The sequence below is a fragment of the Euphorbia lathyris genome, chromosome 7 (assembly GCF_963576675.1).
Source record: "Euphorbia lathyris chromosome 7, ddEupLath1.1, whole genome shotgun sequence".
Lineage (NCBI taxonomy): Eukaryota > Viridiplantae > Streptophyta > Magnoliopsida > Malpighiales > Euphorbiaceae > Euphorbia > Euphorbia lathyris.
The window spans coordinates 21,476,041-21,495,618 of NC_088916.1; the positions used below are offsets into that span (position 1 = coordinate 21,476,041).

The 19,578-nt window shown below is 40.4% G+C and overlaps 2 protein-coding genes across 4 annotated transcripts; one reads left to right on the forward strand and one right to left on the reverse strand.

Annotated features, from left to right (window-relative positions):
• The first annotated feature begins 13,624 nt into the window (after window positions 1–13,624).
• LOC136201126 (hevamine-A-like) lies at window positions 13,625–14,575 on the forward strand. Its single transcript, XM_065991711.1, has one exon. The coding sequence runs from the start codon at window positions 13,655–13,657 to the stop codon at window positions 14,552–14,554; it is 900 nt and encodes a 299-aa protein (XP_065847783.1). The 5' UTR covers window positions 13,625–13,654; the 3' UTR covers window positions 14,555–14,575.
• Window positions 14,576–14,694: 119 nt separating this feature from the next.
• Window positions 14,695–17,640, reverse strand: LOC136201127 (transcription factor bHLH79-like). 3 transcript variants are annotated; one of them, XM_065991713.1, is made up of 6 exons: window positions 17,127–17,640; window positions 16,595–16,795; window positions 16,336–16,401; window positions 16,044–16,112; window positions 15,868–15,945; window positions 14,695–14,991 (listed from the first exon to the last, which is right to left on the reverse strand). In XM_065991713.1, exons 1-6 carry the CDS (start codon window positions 17,421–17,423, stop codon window positions 14,866–14,868), a joined length of 837 nt encoding a protein of 278 aa, XP_065847785.1. In that variant the 5' UTR covers window positions 17,424–17,640; the 3' UTR covers window positions 14,695–14,865. The 3 variants fall into 3 exon arrangements, with proteins under 3 accessions (XP_065847785.1, XP_065847786.1, XP_065847784.1); XM_065991714.1 differs by having other exon boundaries at window positions 15,868–15,930; window positions 16,595–16,798; XM_065991712.1 differs by having other exon boundaries at window positions 16,595–16,798.
• Between the last annotated feature and the right edge of the window lie 1,938 nt (window positions 17,641–19,578).

Here is a 19,578-nt window from a genome sequence, read left to right on the forward strand (position 1 = left end):
GTTGGGGCAATGCTGGCCCAAGAAGGGGACACCGGTGTGGAGCACGCGGTGTATTATTTGAGTAAGAAGTTCCTGGAATACGAGCTTAAGTATAACATGATCGAAAAGACGTGCGTGGCAGTAGTATGGCTAACAAAGAAACTACGGCACTATTTTCAATCTTACAAAGTGATCATTATTTCTCGGATGGATCCCGTGAAGTATCTGTACCGAACTCCATCTCTAACAGGGAAGCTAGCCCGATGGTTGTTGCTCTTGTCCGAATTTGATATCGAATATGTAACAAAGAGGGTTATTAAGGGGAGAGCCGTAGCAGAATTTCTGGCCAATCAGCCTCTGAACGTAGAAGAGGAGGAGATAAACTATGATTTCCCCGATGAGCACTTGAACGCAATAGAAGTTATACCGTGGAAAATGTTCTTCGATGGAGCGGTTAACTCAAATGGAGCCGGAGTAGGAGTGCTACTTATCTCACCAGAAGGAGAAAGGATCCCAATGGCAAAGAAGCTATCCTTCCCTCTCACCAATAATATGGCCGAATATGAAGCATGCATCTATGGGTTGGAGTCATTAGCAGCGCTGGGAGCATCATATGTTGAAATTTGGGGCGACTCAAAACTGATTATCGAACAAGCGCAGGGAAACTGGGAAGTAATGGAAGAAAGGTTGCGTCCATACCTAGACCAGTTGGAGGGACTGGCGCAGAGATTCAGCAAGTGCCATTTTTATCACATTCCTCGAGCACAGAATCAGGCAGCGGATGCTTTGGCCACTTTGGTGTCGGTATGGGATAATCCCCGGAACCTTGCCTCAAAGCCTTTGGTATTGAGAAGGTCTCACAAACCATGCTACGAAGATGTAATGCTGTTGGGGGCAGATGAAAAGCCTTGATATTTCGATATCGTAAACTTCATGAAAAGTGGGGCGTACCCGGCAGAATCAGAACTTAGGGATCAGGCTGTGATTAGAAGGTTAGCTCAGCAGTTCGTCATCCACAATGACTTGCTTTACAAGACATGCCGATGGATTACAATTGAGGTGCTTGGATGCGGGAGAAGCCCGTGAGGCAATGGAGTCAGTACACTCGGGAATTTGTGGAGCCCATATGGGAGGAGTAGTATTAGCAAAGAAAATCATAAGGCAAGGCTTCTATTGGCTCACCATGGAAAGAGATTGTAACGAATATGCGAAGAAATGCCTGTCAAATCCATGGAGATTATAATCACTTACCAGCTATGGAACTGCACGTGTTAGCACCCATTTGGCCGTTTGCGGCTTGGGGGCATTGATATCATCGGGGAGGTGAGGCCTAATGCGTCAAACGGACACAAATTCATTACAGTCGCCATTGATTACTTCACCAAGTGGGTAGAGGCAGAATCATTTAGCAAGTTGGGGTCTAAACAGATGAGGAAGTTCATTGAAGGCACTTGATCACCAGGTTCGGAGTGCCTCATCACATGATCACGGATAATGGGGTCCAGTTTCAAGGAGAAGTGAAAAGTCTATTCCAAGAATACGGTATTGAGCATCATAGGTCTTCTCCATATCGCCCGCAAGCTAACGGAGCAGTAGAAGCGGCAAATAAGAACCTTAAGAGGATCCTTGTAAAGACAGTGGAGTCGCATCGGAATTGGCATGAGCATCTTCCACTTGCTTTATGGGCCTATCGCACCACCATTAGAACATCTACTGGGGCAACGCCGTTCTCCTTAGTGTATGGTACGGAAGCCGTTCTCCAGATTGAGATTGAAAAGCGATCGTTGAGAATCGCAGTAGAAGCAGAGATTCCTGAGACGGAATGGGTGAAGAAGCGATGTGAGCAGTTGGAATTGGTGGACGAGAAGAGGATGGAGGCTCTTTATCATGTGCAGTTATATCAGAGAAGGATGGCCCGAGCCTTCAACAAAAAGGTCAAGGTCAGCCCTATCAAAGAAGGGGACTTGGTGCTGAAACAGATCTGAATGACGCACACCGACCCTAGGGGCAAGTTCATGCCAAACTGGGAAGGACCATTCCTCGTGAAGAAAATCCTAAGCAAAGGGGCGGTGAAGCTTACTACTATGGACGGCATGGAGTTCTCCGAACCTACCTGATAGACTTAAGAAATACTTTTCGTAAAAAAAAAAAAAAAGAAATGAAAATTCCCGATAGGTTGAAAACCCGCAAAGGGCGACCTATGCAACAATAAGGGACATCCCAATGGGTGAAAACCCGAAAGGGCACTCATTTGAAAATTCCGAGATAATAAAAGGAGAGTTGAAAAATCGCTGGGATCTGAAAACCGAAAAAAGGCGGGTCCTGGTAACAGTAGTTATATCTTGAGCAATTATGAAAATAATGTATAAGCGGCTAAGTATTTCTATTGTTTGTAAATAAATAAAGGCATGAATATATTCGAAGAGGATGATTGGAATCATTACAATCTACTGAATGCATTGTATTATGAATTATGAGTTATACATTTCCTACCTCTTTCACATAAAAAGCCTACGTCCTATCCACCCCTCTCCCTATATACAAGCTATACATCGGGGTAATACTAATGAGAAAACTGCAAATAATGAGCCTAATGAGGAGGAAAATCCCAGAAGTCCTCAAAGTCCCTCAGATGAGAAGCCCGCTCCGCAGATAAGGTCTCCTCGGCAACCCGATGACCCTCCTCGGCAGCGAGGCGCCTCTCGGTCTCCCTTCACGCCATCTCCTCAGCAGCAAGGCGCCCCTCGGTCTCTACTCGCATGATCTCCGACCAGTGAGCATCTCTCTCCCGATAGACCTGGCCGACCCTGGCATCGGCATCCCGCTGCGACTCGCTGAGCCACTGCTCGTGGACATGAAGAGCGCTCTGCAAATAAAAAAAACATCGAAACAGACAACAACAGAAGTCATACATACATATGTGCATCACACGCATACATTTCACTACACTAAGATAAAATAAGAATACTCACCAGGTGGCTGGCGCAACTCAGGTTGAGCCGCTCTCTGAAATAACCAGACAACCCCACGTAATCAGTACACGTCTCCCTCGAAGTATGGAGGGCATCCGGGGGATCGAACGGCATCCTCGATGTAAAAACGGGAGGAGCTATCTCAACGCCGGCATAGGCCACTCCTGTCTCGCCATAATGAACTACCGAGAAAGCCCTCCCAAAGTCAGGGATAGGTACGCCTAAGTGGGGCCGCTCTGGCCGGGCGGTGCCTGAGGACTTACTCGCATAGTAAGAAGGCTCGCTCACAGGCGTCCGGGCCCGAGCACCGTCGAAAAAGTCGGACATCCGAGCGCTCCTCAAGGAACCCTCCTGCACATAAAGACACAATAAGCATCCCTAACCACCTCGTGAATAGAGAATGAAAAAGGGTCAAGCACTCACCGAGATCTCCTCTCGACCAAAAACCGCAGCGACAGCCTCCGCTGAAAACACGTCTGTCCCGGGATCCACGTCCATCGCAACCTCGGGAGGGTCCACCAGAGTCAACAGCGTCGATAAATAGCGAGCGCGACCCCCTGCATGGTCCCACACATCTCGAGGGGCAAATCGGCGGGTCAAGTCGCGACGAATGTCCGACAGAAGCATGGTCCTCACTGCAAACATGGACGCTGGGATCTCGCCAGGTGTCCAATGCGAGGCATTAACCCCGGTGATGCCCCGGTGGCCCAAGTACCATGCCCACACGCAGGGACCTGTAAGTACGCACTGCTGCCCCTGGGCGCGGGTAACATAAGCGTAATCGGGACCAAAGTCGAGGTCGTCCCATCTAAATCGAATCTGAAAAAAAAAAAGAGAAAAGTCAGGCGTGATCAAACGAAAATCTAGCATAGTTAGAAGATGTTTACCTGCCCTAAGGTCCGCGAGTCGATCCACGCTAGGAATCGCGCCACTGTCCGCCCCTCCTCGGTGTCTAGATCAAAATCACCCCACCGCGCCATAAGTGGAAGCCTAACCACCCGCGACCTGCTCCTGTGTGTGCACGAAAGAATCCGCCTCTCGTAGGCCCAAACCTGCTCATAGAAACGAAGGTTAAAAGCATAAATCGTGAAAAGAATAAAGAAACAAGCCAAGGATGAACGACGTACCAAGAGAGCAAAGGTGTAACCACCGAAATCCTTGCGCTTCCGGCAAGTCAAATCCAAAAACTTGTACAGAAAAGCCAAGCCTGCTCCTGCCCAATCATAAGACGATACCGCATCCAAGTCACGAAAAGCCTGAATAAGACCCGCGTGTATAGTTCCGCTCTTAGTGCGGAAGATCGTCTCGCCCAAGGCATACAAAAGGAAGCTGCGCGTAGCCTGATCCGTGTCATCTCGGTCACAGAAGTCCCTGCGACTCAATAGTCCAGATGTGGTAACAAACTTCACCGGGGTGACATTGACACCCGTGTAGACTCCAGGTCCAATCAAAGCGGATAACTCGGCGCGGTCGACCCGAGGACGCACCATGTCAAAGAAGAAGGGGACCGGGATACCGCTACCTCGCAACCCAGTCAACAAGGAGAAATCGCGGGGCGAGATCGTCATCTCCCCGAATGACAAGTGAAAAGTATGGGTCGATTCCACCCATCTCTCACACAAGGCGCGCAGGCCGAATCGGTCGCATACCCCGTTGGCGCGAGGCAACGCCAGGATAAAAGGCTCGAAGCTTAACTCTCATACCCGGGATTTGGCCGCCGGGCTAAGCGTGGCATGCCAAGTATGGATATCCTCTGTGGTCCCCGAAATGCCTATGATCTGGAAAGAACGGAACGGGTAAGTTTAAATCTCGCTCCTAGGCTTACGTCTAATAAAGGTTTGTTAACCTAGTTATTCTTTCGGTTATGTTTAAATCTAACCTAGAGCTCTTTGTCAATTAGGACCGTCATTTTGTGAGATTTCGTTCTTAGGGTCGTTTGTATAAGATTTGATTAATTCATTATTCTTTGGTGTTCCACTCTCCCGCGTGTTGGCAAAGAGATTGATCCAATTTTAACGTAGGTTAAAAGCATTTGATTTGGTCGTTTATGTTTTTTTTACTATTCACGTGCACTATTCACATTTTTACTAGTCACGTGCACTATTCACGTTTTACTAGTCATGTGCACTATTCACATTTTTACTATTCACATTTTTACTAGTCACGTGCACTATTCACGTTTTACTATTCATGTGCACTATTCATGTTTTTACTTTGCGGTTAGCATGCATTATTCGATGTTTTTACTATTCACATGCACTATTCACGTTTTTACTATTCATGTCCACTATTCACGTTTTACTATTCACGTGCAATATTCACGTTTTTACTTTGCGGTTAGCATGCATTCTTCGATGTTTTTACTATTCACGTGCATTATTCACGTTATTTGCGGTTAACATGCATCATTCATGTTTTTACTATTCACGTGCACTATTCACGTTTTCACTATTCACGTGCACTATTCACGTGCTATTCATGTTTTTACTGTTGGCATGCATTGTTCGTATTTTTACTATTCACATGCATATAGGTCAAATTCTTTCAAAAAATAAATAAAGCATTGCTTACGTGCATAGAAATTCGCGTTTTCTAACTAAAGGTCTTCTAAACGGCTTATAGGTTAGCATGCAAATGATGTTCAAAGTAGGGTTACTAAAGCCTAGAAGTCTAGTCAAAAGATAAAAGAGTAGAGGGGTACCTACCTGATTAATGTTGGTCCGGCTCAGATGAGAATCAGGATCCTGAAAGGGAGCCACTCCCGTCAAGTTCGCAAAACCCACTTCCATGCCCTTCGTGCCATCGTATCTATCCGAACCCATCACAAGAATGCTCAAAGGTTAGAGCTAGAGAGAGAGAGAAGAGAGAGAAGGTGTGGGTTGAAATGAAACCCCACCCCCTTTTATAAGGGTAAAAAGGGACGTGGATGTCATTGTAAAAAAGGTTGACGTGACATAAAGGTAAAAAGTAAACAATCAATTACCAGGTGCACAAACCTCCGATTTGCAGTCCGTTTCAGCCTGCGTTTCTGCCAGGCGGCGACCAATACCCTAAGGACATGATTCCAGACAACAGTCAAAATTTTACAAAACAGTGGCGCCAGTCAAAATACAGACAACAGTTAGCAGAAAAATGATTTTTAGTCAAAAGCATTCCAAACGAAAGGATAAGCGCGTTCCTATCAATAACTCAAATACCCGAGACGATAGCTCTAGTAAAAGTACAGACGACAGTGTCTTAAAATTCAGAATTGCTTTTGAGCCATTTTTCCCACGGTCGTGGACCAGGGTTGCTTTTGAGCCTTTCTTACCCGCGGTCGTGGACCAGGGTTGCTTGTGAGCCACTTTTTACCCGCGGTCGTGGACCAGGGTTGCTTTTGAGCCATTTTACCCACGGTCGTAGACCAGGGTTGCTTTTGAGCCTTTTTTACCCACGTTCGTGGACCGGGGTTGCTTTTGAGCCTTTGTTACCCACGGTCGTAGACCAGGGTTGCTTTTGAGCCGTTTTTACCTAAGGTCGTAGACCAGGGTTGCTTTTGAGCCATTCTTACCTGCGGTCGTGGACCAGGGTTGCTTTTGAGCCATTTTACCCACGGTCGTAGACTAGGGTTGCTTTTGAGCCTTTTTTTTACCCGCGGTCGTGGACCAGGGTTGCTTTTGAGCCACTTTTACCCACGGTCGTGGACTAGGGTTGCTTTTGAGCCTTTTTACCCACGGTCGTAGACCAGGGTTGCTTTTGAGCCTTTTTTACCCGCGGTCGTGGACCAGGGTTGCTTTTGAGCCATTTTTACCCACGGTCGTAGACCAGGGTTGCTTTTGAGCCATTTTTACCAACGGTCGTAGACCAGGGTTGCTTTTGAGCCATTCTTACCCGCGGTTGTGGACCAGGGTTGCTTTTGAGCCATTTTACCAGCAGTCGAGTTAGAGACTAGGTTCCCCAAAAAGAGCATCCATCCGCGGCCGATTTAAAGGCAAAGACGGGGCAGACGAGGCGAAGATCGAAGACAAAGCCGGAGCATGCGGCGTGGAGATCAGGTATTCTTCCTCCTACTCTATATGTGTCTTTTACTTTAATATATTTCCATTGCTTGTGCCGTGTTAGCAAAAAACGTTTTCAAAACACACACATCACTGTTAAAATAGAAAAGTAGGGGCAACTGTAGACACCGAGTCGGAGGACCTGTGACGAAAACCCATTACAAGACGGTTGAAACGGTTGATTCCGATAATTTAAAACAAAAATTACGAGAGGATCCATAGGGGGTTGCGAGCGTCCAGTGGACAGCTCGCGAGTGCTCAGCAGCGTTGGACGAGCGCCTAGCGGCAGCCGACGCGCGCCCCGACGGCAGTTGGACGCGCGCCCGGCAGCGCAAGGTGCACGCCCAATGGCGTCTGGGCGCACACGCCCAACTTACGTTGGGCGGACACCCGACGACGTTGGGCGAACGCCCAACGTATGTTGGGCGATCGCCCAACGCATGTTGGGCGTCGCCCAACTTAAGTTGGGCGTCCGCCCAACTCAAGTTGGGCGTCCGCCCAACTAAGGTTGGGCATTCGCCCAACCTACTTTGGGCGACGGCCAACTTTAGCCGGACGTCGCCCAAAAATTCCGGGATCCGTGCCTATAAAAGGCACAGATCCCCATGCATTTTGAGGAGGGATTTTTGGGAGAGCTTTCTCACTCTAGACATTTTTAGAGAGAGAAAGTGATTTTTTTTTAGGAAAATATTTTTTTTCTCAAAAAGTCTGAATTTCCTAAAAGTTAAATTTTTACTAAAAAACCCGAAAAACACAAAAAACGCAACTCGTGGAATCGACCGACTTCAGCCGTCAAATACCGATCTTGAGGTATTATCCGAGGACTAGACTCGTTTTATTTATTTTATTTATTTATTCATTTATTTTATTTTCTTATTTTATTTTTTAGGATATAGTTTTTATTTATTTAGTTATTTATTTATCACGTCTTATTTAATTTCCCGTATTTATTTATTTTTATCTCGTATTAAATAAACGTTCGTTTTTGTTTTGAAATAAAAAAAACCTCGTTTTAATATCCCAATACGAACCGTGATCCGATTCAAAGATAGTTCGGGATTAAAAAACGTTGTAATTATAAGTTTTGAAAATATTTCTAAATAACGTTTTAAAATAAAACATCGTTTTAGGATTCTCCGTTATAGACTATGATCCAATTTTGGTAGTTCGGGGACCCGAAATGATAGAATAGATCTAATCTAAAGCTTTTGAATAAATCTGGAAACTGTGGGGCTGATTCTGTAAATTTCTATTTTCTGTCACTAAAGGCTGTTTACCGACGGATTTTCCGTCGGTAAAGCTGCTGAAAGGTAAAAAATGCTGTTTTGGTCATTCTTTGTCAACTTTTAGACTTTAGGTCCTTTATATATATATGTATAATTATGTAACATATACTTTCAAGCTATTTTTAAATATTTTGTATATATATTTATTTAATGTGTTTAGATATTATTTTTCATTAATTTGGTTTAATAAAAGTATATGTATATGTACATATTTTTCTATTCCTTTAAACTATGCACATTTTGACATTTTGGGGGTAATTAGAAGGTTATTTTCTATATATACTTATCATAATAGTTTTGGGGTTAAAAAGCTAATTTTTTATTATTTGTGAATATAATTATCATTTCTATCCATTGATTATGGTATTTATTATTTACCCTTTCTTTTAAGTATATATGTATAGTATCATTTCTATCAAAAATATGTATATATATACTTTTCTCCTTTTCTTTTCAAATTTCTTATATGTATATATTATTTGGGAAAATGTTTTGATTGGGTGAATTTGGATTCAATTCATTACTTGTTGTCATTTTATTCACATGAAGGATAATTGAGTGAAAAAGGGGAAAATAAACCACAAAAAAAAAGGAGTTTAACTTGTTTGTGTAAATTAAAGCTTTTCTAGATATTCTCAAAGTGTAAATAATGTTTTCTTGTTGTTTTTAAATCGTTTCTAAAATATCACGTGTTGAAACCTTAATTCGTTCCAACGACGGATTAAGCGAACCTTGTAATTAAAATTGCTTTTGTGAATAATGAAGTTTTGAATTGTTTTCCTAACTAAATGGTTTTTGTACAAAATAAATTGACTTGTATGCTTAATCACGCTTTTAGATTAAAAATGTTTGCTCAACGTTTTCAAACGCTCGAGTTGTTCCAACGGCGATTCGAGTGAACATCATTAACGGGGTTTTGAAACGTACCTAAATCGTTCCAACGGCGATTAAAGTACGAACCATGTAAATAAACTCGTTTTTGGGGAATGAGATTAGCTTAGAATTAGTGTATAGACTAAGGCATAAAATCACACCGTGAATAAATCAATTCTTTCTTCTCCCCCTCTCTCTCCTATGTATTTTAAATTTATGCAAAATGGGTGATTCTTTACTAAAATGGCTTTTAATGACATACTCAAAACGGTTTTCAAAACGAGAAAGAAAAGGTTTCAAATGATTTTTAAACTTAAAGAAATATGCGATTAGTCCGTTATCGCCTAACACGCTGAGTAGGAGGCCGGTGGTTCATAACCGGGCGATGTCGGGGTGCTTAGTAACCTTTCTCCGGAAAGGAGCTAGCCTTCTCGGCTCATACCTAAGTTTCCCGAACCCTCACCGGTCTCCCGCAAGGGATCGGTGTTCATTTTCCCATTCGTGGGTGGCGACTCTTCCATACTCCGAGCTCCGGTCCTGCCGAGCAGCTTGATTCCACGATTGGTTGCTTTCGGCGCCAATCACCGCTTACGTCGCCGTGAGGTGTCCACCCCCCGGTCCGCCCGGGCGAGGCCGTTCGGCACCTTGTCTAACAGGCGTCCTGATAACGGTGAAAGATCCATATCTTTTGGTACGATTTTTGGGGTAATTTTACGCTAATTCCAATAAATTAATATCAATTTCTCGTGCTTTATTTCACTTTTATCAATTATTTAGTTTTCAGTTCTATTTTATCATTTTTTATGTTATTTATGTCGTTTTTAATAAAATAATGTCAAGTTAGCACTCACCTAAAGTTTTCCCTTAATGTTTTTTTTTTTTTTGCTAATTGATTCACCAAATATCACTATGAATTAATTTGGTACTTAAATCATACGTTTGGTTATCAATTTAGCCATTGAACTAATGTTTTTGGAGTTTTAGTGTGTTCTTGTAGGTTAAAGACAGAAGGGTAGAAGCGTCACGCATGAAAAAAATGGTGGCAAACAGACTTTAGGCGGTTCTGGTTATCAGACTTCGAGCGAGCACCGATCGGCGACAAAGAAATCTTTTGGAGTAGGATGTGAGATAAACGGAGGTGTTGAAAGTACTCAACCCATACCACCATTCTTAACAGACAATTCTGAAAACTGATTCTCAGGAAAAAAAAAAGTCACAAAGCCAAAAAGCCTTGCTCTAATACCATGTAATTTAAGAGAAAAAGAATCAAATTACATTACTTCAACATTACACTTTGGTTTCTATTTATATACATCTAATTACACACATCAATACTAATGATAAGGAGACATGGTAGGGGAACTCATGCTCCTTATGGAAGCCCATGTTGAGCACTCAATAATAGAACAGACTGTTGAAATACAGTCTATTCTGTAACAGCAGTCTACGATAGTCTATTTTGTAACAATCCATATACCTCATCAACTTATTTCATTTACATTCAGATAATCTAGGAATGTTGGTGATATGGTCAAATCATATAAGTCCTCGAACAAGTATGTGATAAGACAGAAGAAGGGTCAAAGGAGGGACCGTAGTTCGGCTAACCCGCTACAATGCCTGAGTAAGCTTTCAAGGACCATATGTGGATAAGCACAATAAAAAATCAAAGCGAGAGAATATAAGCTTAATGAATGAATACCTTGGGGGTGTGTTACTATATTTATAATGTGATTAGAACAAAGGGAGACAGTTATAAGCCTTCGAGCGTGTTGTGATACGTGCTGCCTGATTATATGCGAACATGTACCCATTGATCAGGGTTCAGTATCCCTCAAGCTATAGACTGCAAAAAAAAAAAACCGAAAAATCAAACTGAAACCAAACCTTAACCGAAACCAATGAACTACTATATGATTTTTTTATTTTAAATTACCGATTTTCGACTTCGATTTCGATATTCCAAAAACCGCAATTAATCAATTAAATATTATAAAGATGTAAAAATAAATTTATACTATTAAATATATACTTATGTGTTTTATGTGGCACGGAGGAGGAAAGTCGTAGTCACCTATTCCTCGAGTGCGAGTTTGCAAGGGGCAGTTGGGCCGCGGCGAACCTGATCAGTCCAAACGTTAGTGCTGGTGATTTAACACCGTGGATTTTGGAGAAATGCAGCACGACCTCTGAGGAGGAAATTGCTAGAATGGCGTGCATCATGTTCACTATATGACAGCAGCATAACCATCTTTTGTGGAACTAGGTAACGCGATCTGCTATTCACTGCTGGCGACAAGTTCGGGAGCTTTTCAACGACTGGCAGAAAGCTCGAGTAGTTCATCGGGTGGCTGCTGCTGCGACATCAGCAGGAGGTGTAAGGTGGCGGGGACCAAAGGCGAGATTCACTAAATGTAACGTCGATGGTGTCGTTTTCCTTGAGATTGAGGCATACGGGTTGGGCGTCATAGTACGGGATGAGTGGGGAGATTTTATGTTCGGCTACAGTAAGCAGGGGAAGAATGTGATGGAAGCTAGGCTGGTCGAAGGTATAGCACTGAGGGATAACATGTACTAGGCACGAAATGTTAGTCATGTTGAGTTCGAATCGGATGCTAAAAACGTCGTGGATAGTGGCAACTCCAACAAAACGGACCTCTCAGATTTTGGGACAGTGATGCAGGACTGTCAGAAGATAATGTTAGATAACCCAACCTTTTCAGTCTTGTGGACTCCTCGTTTAGCGAACGAAGTGGCCCATCAAATTGCTAGACAAGCTCGTTCTAACGCTAACGATTTTTTCTTTGATTTTTTGCCACATTGGCTTGTTAATGTAATCACTAAGGATAATCATCCTATTGAGTAATAAAATGGTTACGTTCTATTAGAAAAAAATATATAAAAGGGCGGCCCGGTCGCATTACGCGTCCCCGCTGAGCGAGGGTCCGGGGAGGGGTCCCACCACAAGGGTGTATTGGTTACTTGTAATATATTAATATATACTTATTACTTTCAAAAATATTATATATACTTGTAACTTATTATTATTTTTAATTAAAAACAATCCATCCACCGATTAACATTTAAGAATTAGTCAATTATTATTATACTATTACTTACACAAACTTACAATACATGTTTTCATTAAATTGAAACCCTTTATTCTACTATATTTTTATTTTCATTAATTTATAAACTTTACAATGCCTTAATTAATTTTATTTGGCAGTAAACTTTGATTTGAATTTTTATATTTATTTACTAATGGTTAGAAATCGAAATAAAAGGTTAACGGTCTGAATAATTAGTTAACTGAATTTAGTGGATTAGTGTATTTAAAAAACCGATGAAATGGTTAACCGACCACGTGCATCCCTACCTTAAACTCACTAAATCCGTGGTTAACATGATTAGGCGTGATTATGTTGTAACAAGTTATTATTTGACTGGGTCGATGTTGATCTCTTGGATCGAGTCCATATAACCGAGTTGTTTGGAAGACTGACTTTTAGTAATGATGACACCTATACTCTGATTCTAAGTGATGGCTCAGACAATTTGACGCTACGTCAGGGCCGACTCTATGTCTTAGAAGACCTAAAATGAATTATTCAATTGAGGCTTTTAAAAAAAAGATGAAAAGGAAGCCTTTTAAAAATTATATAAATAAATGTAAAATATAAAAAATAACATTAAAAGTCTATTAAGTTATTGACAAATATAAATGTTAAAGTTAAAAATCCAATAGATAATGTAAAAATATTATTATTATTTTATGTCATGTATGTATTACTTTTATGGATTAAAAATATTTTATAATTACAAATTTTGGGGCCTAAAACCCTTGCTTTAGTGGCTTTATGATTAAGCCGGTCCTTTTTTTTATTATTATTTTTATTTAACAAAGTATTCTAGTGTTTGAATTATGGTGTTTAGATAGAAATTACGATAAACTATGTGACCATAATCTAGCAAAAGAGGCTAGGTCTTGGTCTATTGTTGGAGAATAGACTTGTGTTTCCTAGTGTATCTTGTTGCATATTTGGTTTAATGCATTGTTGGTTTGGCTTCATTGGCAGGAACTACAAAAATTAAGTCTAACATAAATAGCTATATGATTGCTCCACAAAGTATTACAGCCGCTGCCAAGTTGGAACCAATATGTCACTGTCACAGACTTGTATGCTACATTTTTGTATTCAAGTCCAAATGTTCTTAATGCTAATGATGATGCCTTGCCTGAACAGTCACTTAATCTAATAACATCAGATCAGGATCAGGACTCTTCCTTTGCTTTCATTTCATATATTTATAGCCGAAATCGTTGAACCCTAAGCCATATCCATTGCATTGCATTCTGAAGCTTGTCTTAACTCTTATAGCTTGTCATTTTCAAGTGAATCAATATTCAATTACTATATAATCCATACCTGTTCCTAACATTTTCACCACTCAATTCATCACAACTATTCTTAATCTTGTGTATTCTAGTTTCTAGTACTTTCACATGGCAAAGCAAACGATGAATTTGATCTCATTTCTTGTACTGATAATTGTGTTGATTTCAGCAAGTAGCTCGGAAGCAGGTTCGATATCCATATACTGGGGTCAGAACGGAAATGAGGGAACACTAGCTGAGACTTGTGCTACTGGAAATTACAAATATGTGAACTTAGCTTTTCTAGCAACATTCGGAAGTGGTAGAACCCCTATGCTTAATCTTGCTGGTCATTGTGATCCTTACAGCAATGCCTGCACTAACTTAACTTCCGATATAAAATCATGTCAATCCAATGGCATCAAAGTAATTCTTTCCATTGGAGGTGGTGCTGGTGCCTACTCCTTGTCTTCTTCTGACGATGCTAAACAAGTTGCTACCTACATCTGGAACAACTTCTTGTCCGGAAAATCTTCAACTCGTCCCCTTGGTTCTGCTGTTCTTGATGGTGTTGATTTCGACATCGAAGGAGGGACCGGTCTCTACTGGGATGATCTTGCAAGGTACCTTTCAGCATACAGCAAGAAAGGCAACAAAGTGTACCTAACTGCTGCACCTCAATGCCCATTCCCTGATGCATCGGTTGGAAAAGCCCTGCAAACAGGCCTTTTCGATTACGTCTGGGTTCAATTCTACAACAACCCGCCTTGCCAATACTCGGCTGGTTCAATTACCGATCTTGAAGATGCATGGAAGCAATGGATTTCTGATATTCCGGCAAACAAGATTTTCTTGGGGTTGCCTGCAGCTCCTGAAGCTGCAGGCAGTGGCTTCATTCCTGTCGCTGATCTCACATCAAAGGTGCTTCCTGTTATTAAAGGTTCAACTAAGTATGGAGGTGTGATGCTATGGTCCAAGTATTATGATGATCAGACTGGATACAGTTCTTCCATCAAAAATCATGTCTGAAATTAATAAATATTGTTCTCCTTATATATTATATATATACTATCATAAATGAATTCACTGCAATATAGTTATTTCTCCAAGATAAAGTCTAGCAATTTTACAACAACAAAAAAAAAAGTCAAATGGTACATAATAATAGATGCATTTTCTAAAAAGATATGGATATTGATTAGAGAGAAAGGAATTCAGTGAAATTAATGGTACATGTAAGATTAGATACATTTTTTTCTACAAAGAAGTGAGAATACATGTGTATAGATAAGAAATTTTATGCAGAAAGCAATCACAAGTTAAAGAAAGAGTTGCAGTTTTCATGTTCTGTCAAAACTCCCCCCAATCTGCATATGCAACCATTCAGGTTGTGATGTTTGAGCATAATCTCTGCTTGATTGAACTCCAAACATCATCCCACTACCATCAAATGACGGTGCACCAACCTACGAATACGAAGTCAAATGAAATTTCCATAATCAAAGAGAATGAAATGACATGAAATTGTGAGAATTTAGCATATGATGAAGTTCTGGTCATCTTAAATTCATTTTGAAGTATTGCAAATGCATAAGCATTTAAGATAGTGCAAGCAACCAAGGGATAGCCTGTGAACGACGAAGAGCTCGCATTAAAACATAATTGTCCTTCAAATTCATACTCCAAAATAATGAGTAATAACAGTTGCAAAACGTTATTTCCTTGTATCCTTTTCTTTTTCCTATCCTCGAACGTATTCAATGCAAGATCATTATTAGATGTTTTAGTTCTTAGCTTAAAATTGGATGTTGAAGATTCCACGTTGTTAAGGACTGAAATGTAATCTGCGTTACAGGCATGTGCAACACGAAGACTATTTCACAAGAAACAAGAACATGAGTTTTTCACTTAACAAGTTTTGTCCCAATAATACGTCGTAATTATCCTTCCAATTCACACTCCAAAATAATGAGTAATAACAGTTGCAAAACGTTATTTCCATGTATCCTTTTCTTTTCCCTATCATTGGGCGTATTAAATGCAAGATCATTAGATGTTTTATTTCTTAGCTTATTTAGAAAAATTGGATGTCGAAGATTCCAAGTTGTTCAGGACTGAAACGTAATCTGCGCTCCAGGCATGTGCAATACGAAGACTATTTCACAAGAAACAAAAACATGAGTTTTTCACTTAACAAGTTTTGTCCCGATAATACATCATAATTCTAATGAAAACAAAATAAGCTGATCATATATTTTGACGTTTCCTGAAAGAGTTTATATACTTCCTATATCCTCAGGGCCAAGGAAATGTCAATTAAACAATCAATATGGTAAACTTACATCTTTTGGGTTAAAGCCTTCAACGGTGGGAGAAATATCCATCCTCGTATTAACCGCCTCTAGCTTCATTGATAGGAACTACAATAATAAAGATAGAAAGAACAGCTCGGAAATAAAAGATAAACTAAATTATTAAGTTAAATTGACAAATAAAGACGAGAAGATGCAGATATTACCTCAACCTGCTGCTGTAGTGACTGGATGTAGTTAATTATCTCATCAAGAACAAGGGCTTTGCCAATAACCTACTTGCATCAAGAAAATATTCTACATTAAGTTGCATAAACCTGAATTAGACAAGCAAACAAAATCACAGATGTCCTTAATGCCTATCTATCATGGATTAATTTCGATAATGACATACAGAGTAGAGACCATATTCATCATGTCTTTTTTGGTTTATACAATTCCGGTGAACTAGATTCGAGCCAGGAGAGACCCTCAAACTAATAACACAAGTACAAGTACCTTATTGCACCCAGGGACCAAGTCTTGGAGAACCTTCATTTTCTCACTAATCTTTTCTCTCCTGGCCTGCCAACAAAAAGGGTATACTTAAACTTAGTAACGAACCAATTAAGATGCTTTCCTAATTATCTGTCAAATGAATGAACTGCTCAGAAAAAATAAGTAAAACTGAAAGTAGATTATTTGGCATGTCAAGTCTGATTCATTATTCAGGAACTGGGAAATGAATAAAATCGCAAAGAAATAGCCGGTGAATTACTCTTTCAGCTAGACTATGGCTATCAGTAGCTTGACCCCTTCTAGCTCTCACATGAATGTAGTCTTGCTTAGGTGGTTCAGATAGTTTACTGCTTTCTTCATAAGGCTTGTCATTGACAACAGAAGTTTCTTCTCTTTCAGATTTCAAATTGCCATTCCCATTTCTCAGTATTGATAATTTCATTCGCTTATCATTTGAGTTCTTCTGTCACAAAATAGCAAATTTTCATATATAAAGTGATTAGTTGCTGTTACAACTTACAAAGACATATACATACAGAACAATAACACCCATCATTTTCAACTCAAAAATTTATACTTCTTTTCCAGCCTTTCAGATCTTAACTTCGTAAGCTAAAAAAAGTTCAATAGAACAGGAAAAAGCCATGATTGTAAATTTACAAGAAACTTTATAAATCAATGATACTTGAAAGCAACTCAAACTCTGGTTCAACTTCCCAAAAAAAGGGGGAAAAGCATCAATTGAAGCCAGAAATTAAACATAACGGAAGAGAATTTTAGAAAGAACAAACCAATTCATTGGCACTGCAAGTAGTGGAGACCATCTTAGATGACTCATCTTCCGAACTCACACCTCTCCTCTTTCTCCCATTCCCACTGCCGGCACCGCCACTCTGCTCTGTAACAGTGGATTCCGCAACCGAAACATCTCGTTCTCCGAATCCCCCGCCGAAATTCCCCATTCGAAGACCCAACCCACTGCCACAAGTATCTCCATTGATAGAATGGAAGGGCCAAATCTCAGTCAAAGTGTAGGAAGAGGGGTTGGCTGCAGAGAAAGACGTCTCATTTATCAATGGAGGATCCATAATGATCTAATTGAGCTTCATTCAGGCCTCTGCTGGAAAAGGAAAATTATGGGTTTGATGGAAATTTGAAGGGAGAAGGCGGGATTGAATATGTTAACTTTGGTGAGTGAGATGTAGCAGAAAGCAGTGAGAGAAAGTCATCTTTTTTTCCCGAGGATGGGGAAGGCTTGCGCACTATCCCCACTGGCGCACTTTATCTTGACAGGAGATATATGATTCTTTCATTAGATTTCATTTTTATATTCATGCTTAGGTTTATGTTTTTCCCTTTTTAATAATTGATTTTTTTTTTTTTTTTTTTTTTTTTTTTTTTTTTTTGTAGTTATCTGATTTTTCCGTTCGAGGCTCGTTATACACTTTTTAAATAAATTATCTCTCAATTTATGATTTTGATATAAATCTTAATGATTATATAAATTTTAATGATCATACAGAATTTGGTCATTTACCGTTAAATTTAATTTATTCGAATTAACTTATATTTAGCGATAAGTGACCAAATCTTCAAGTTCATATGAGTACGAAAACTAAAATGGTCATAATAAATGAGATGGATAATTAAAAATAGAAGAAATAATAATTAATTTATGGGATCAAGTGCCTGACAAGTGGATGGGATTAATTATTGTTAATTACATATTAATGGTTAATTAGTAGTATTAATTAATGAGATGAAGTGCCTACAAGTACTCCACTTTATATGAAGATGACACTTTTGGAGAGGGTATAAATCAAGCAAAAATTTCCATGTTTGGCAAAAGGTAATTCCTTGCAATAGTTTCAACCAATAAAAAGGACAAATTATATTAATTGTTCCTCAAATTTGATTTTTTTTTTATGACTTCCCAACTTTAAAGTTAAACATAAAAATCAATAAATCGTGTGCTTTAAATTAGGGTTGACTATATATTTTTTTCTACTATTTGATTAGTTTTTTTCCTCTTCTTGTAATAGTCAAATTCCGTGTAATGCACGTGATATGAAATTTCTACATTATTTAAATAAAATAATGAATTATTAATTAAATAATGATTTGTGTTTTCTCACAATTTTTTTTTGGTAGGAACAGGAAAGAAAAAACAAACAACAAAAAACTAGCCTAGGGAAGCTAACCCCGATCCTATCCTCTAACAGAAGAGACGGGAGAAAAAGAGGGGGAACCGAAAGGGTAGTAACCCCTAACGACCCCTCATGACCAGCAGCAGCCAACCGATCCGCTACACGGTTCTGCTCTCTAAAAACATGAGTGAAGTCTAAGGACTCAAAGGAGGAGCGAAGCCTAATAATAGCTCTGATAAGGTTGCGGCTTCTGGTACCAATGGCATGATCATCAGAAATCAGTTTGATGGCCTCCATATTATCAGACTCCACAGAGAGTCTCTTAATGCCCAGCCTAATCGCAAGCTTGATACCAGAGAGAATACCCCAGAGCTCTGCAGAGAAGGAAGAACCCAACCCCAAATTCTGGGTGAACCCCGAAAGCCAGGCTCCCCCCGCATCTCTAAGCACACCTCCAGCAGCAACCTTACCATTGATGAGACAGGAGCCGTCAGTATTCAACTTAGCAACCCCCTCTCTCGGCCTGCTCCGTCCTACAAGATGGAAATTTCCACTCTGGGAAGGCCTGGCCAGGGAATCCCCTTTGAAACTCTCAATAACAGAGGAAAGTTTATTCGAGAAGAACTCAGCACAGATTGGCAAGAACACAGATTTATTACCAAAACCTCCTCGTTTCTCCACTTCCAAACTTGGTGACTGACGATAGCAAAGAGAATGTCACCATGCTCCATGTAAGACAGTAACTTCCCACTGATACCATCAGAGAACCATTCATTCACAGAGTGGGCCATGAAAGAAGAGAGGATATGGTGAGGAAGAATTTGTTTCCAAATCTCCTTACTTTTAGGGCAGTCCCTCAGGGCATGACACAAAGTTTCAACATGGCTCTACATCTACTACAATCTCCAGAAACCGCCAGATGCCGTCTGTGCCTATCCGAATTAGTAAGCAACCTGTCCTTAACTCCCAGCCACAGGAAACTCCTAACACGGTAAGGGACTTTGAGAGCCCAGATAGACTTCCAAGTGTCCGAGGGAGGATCGGACCTGTTAAGGGTAAGAGCTTCAAAGGCAGACTTGCAAGAATAAACTCCCTT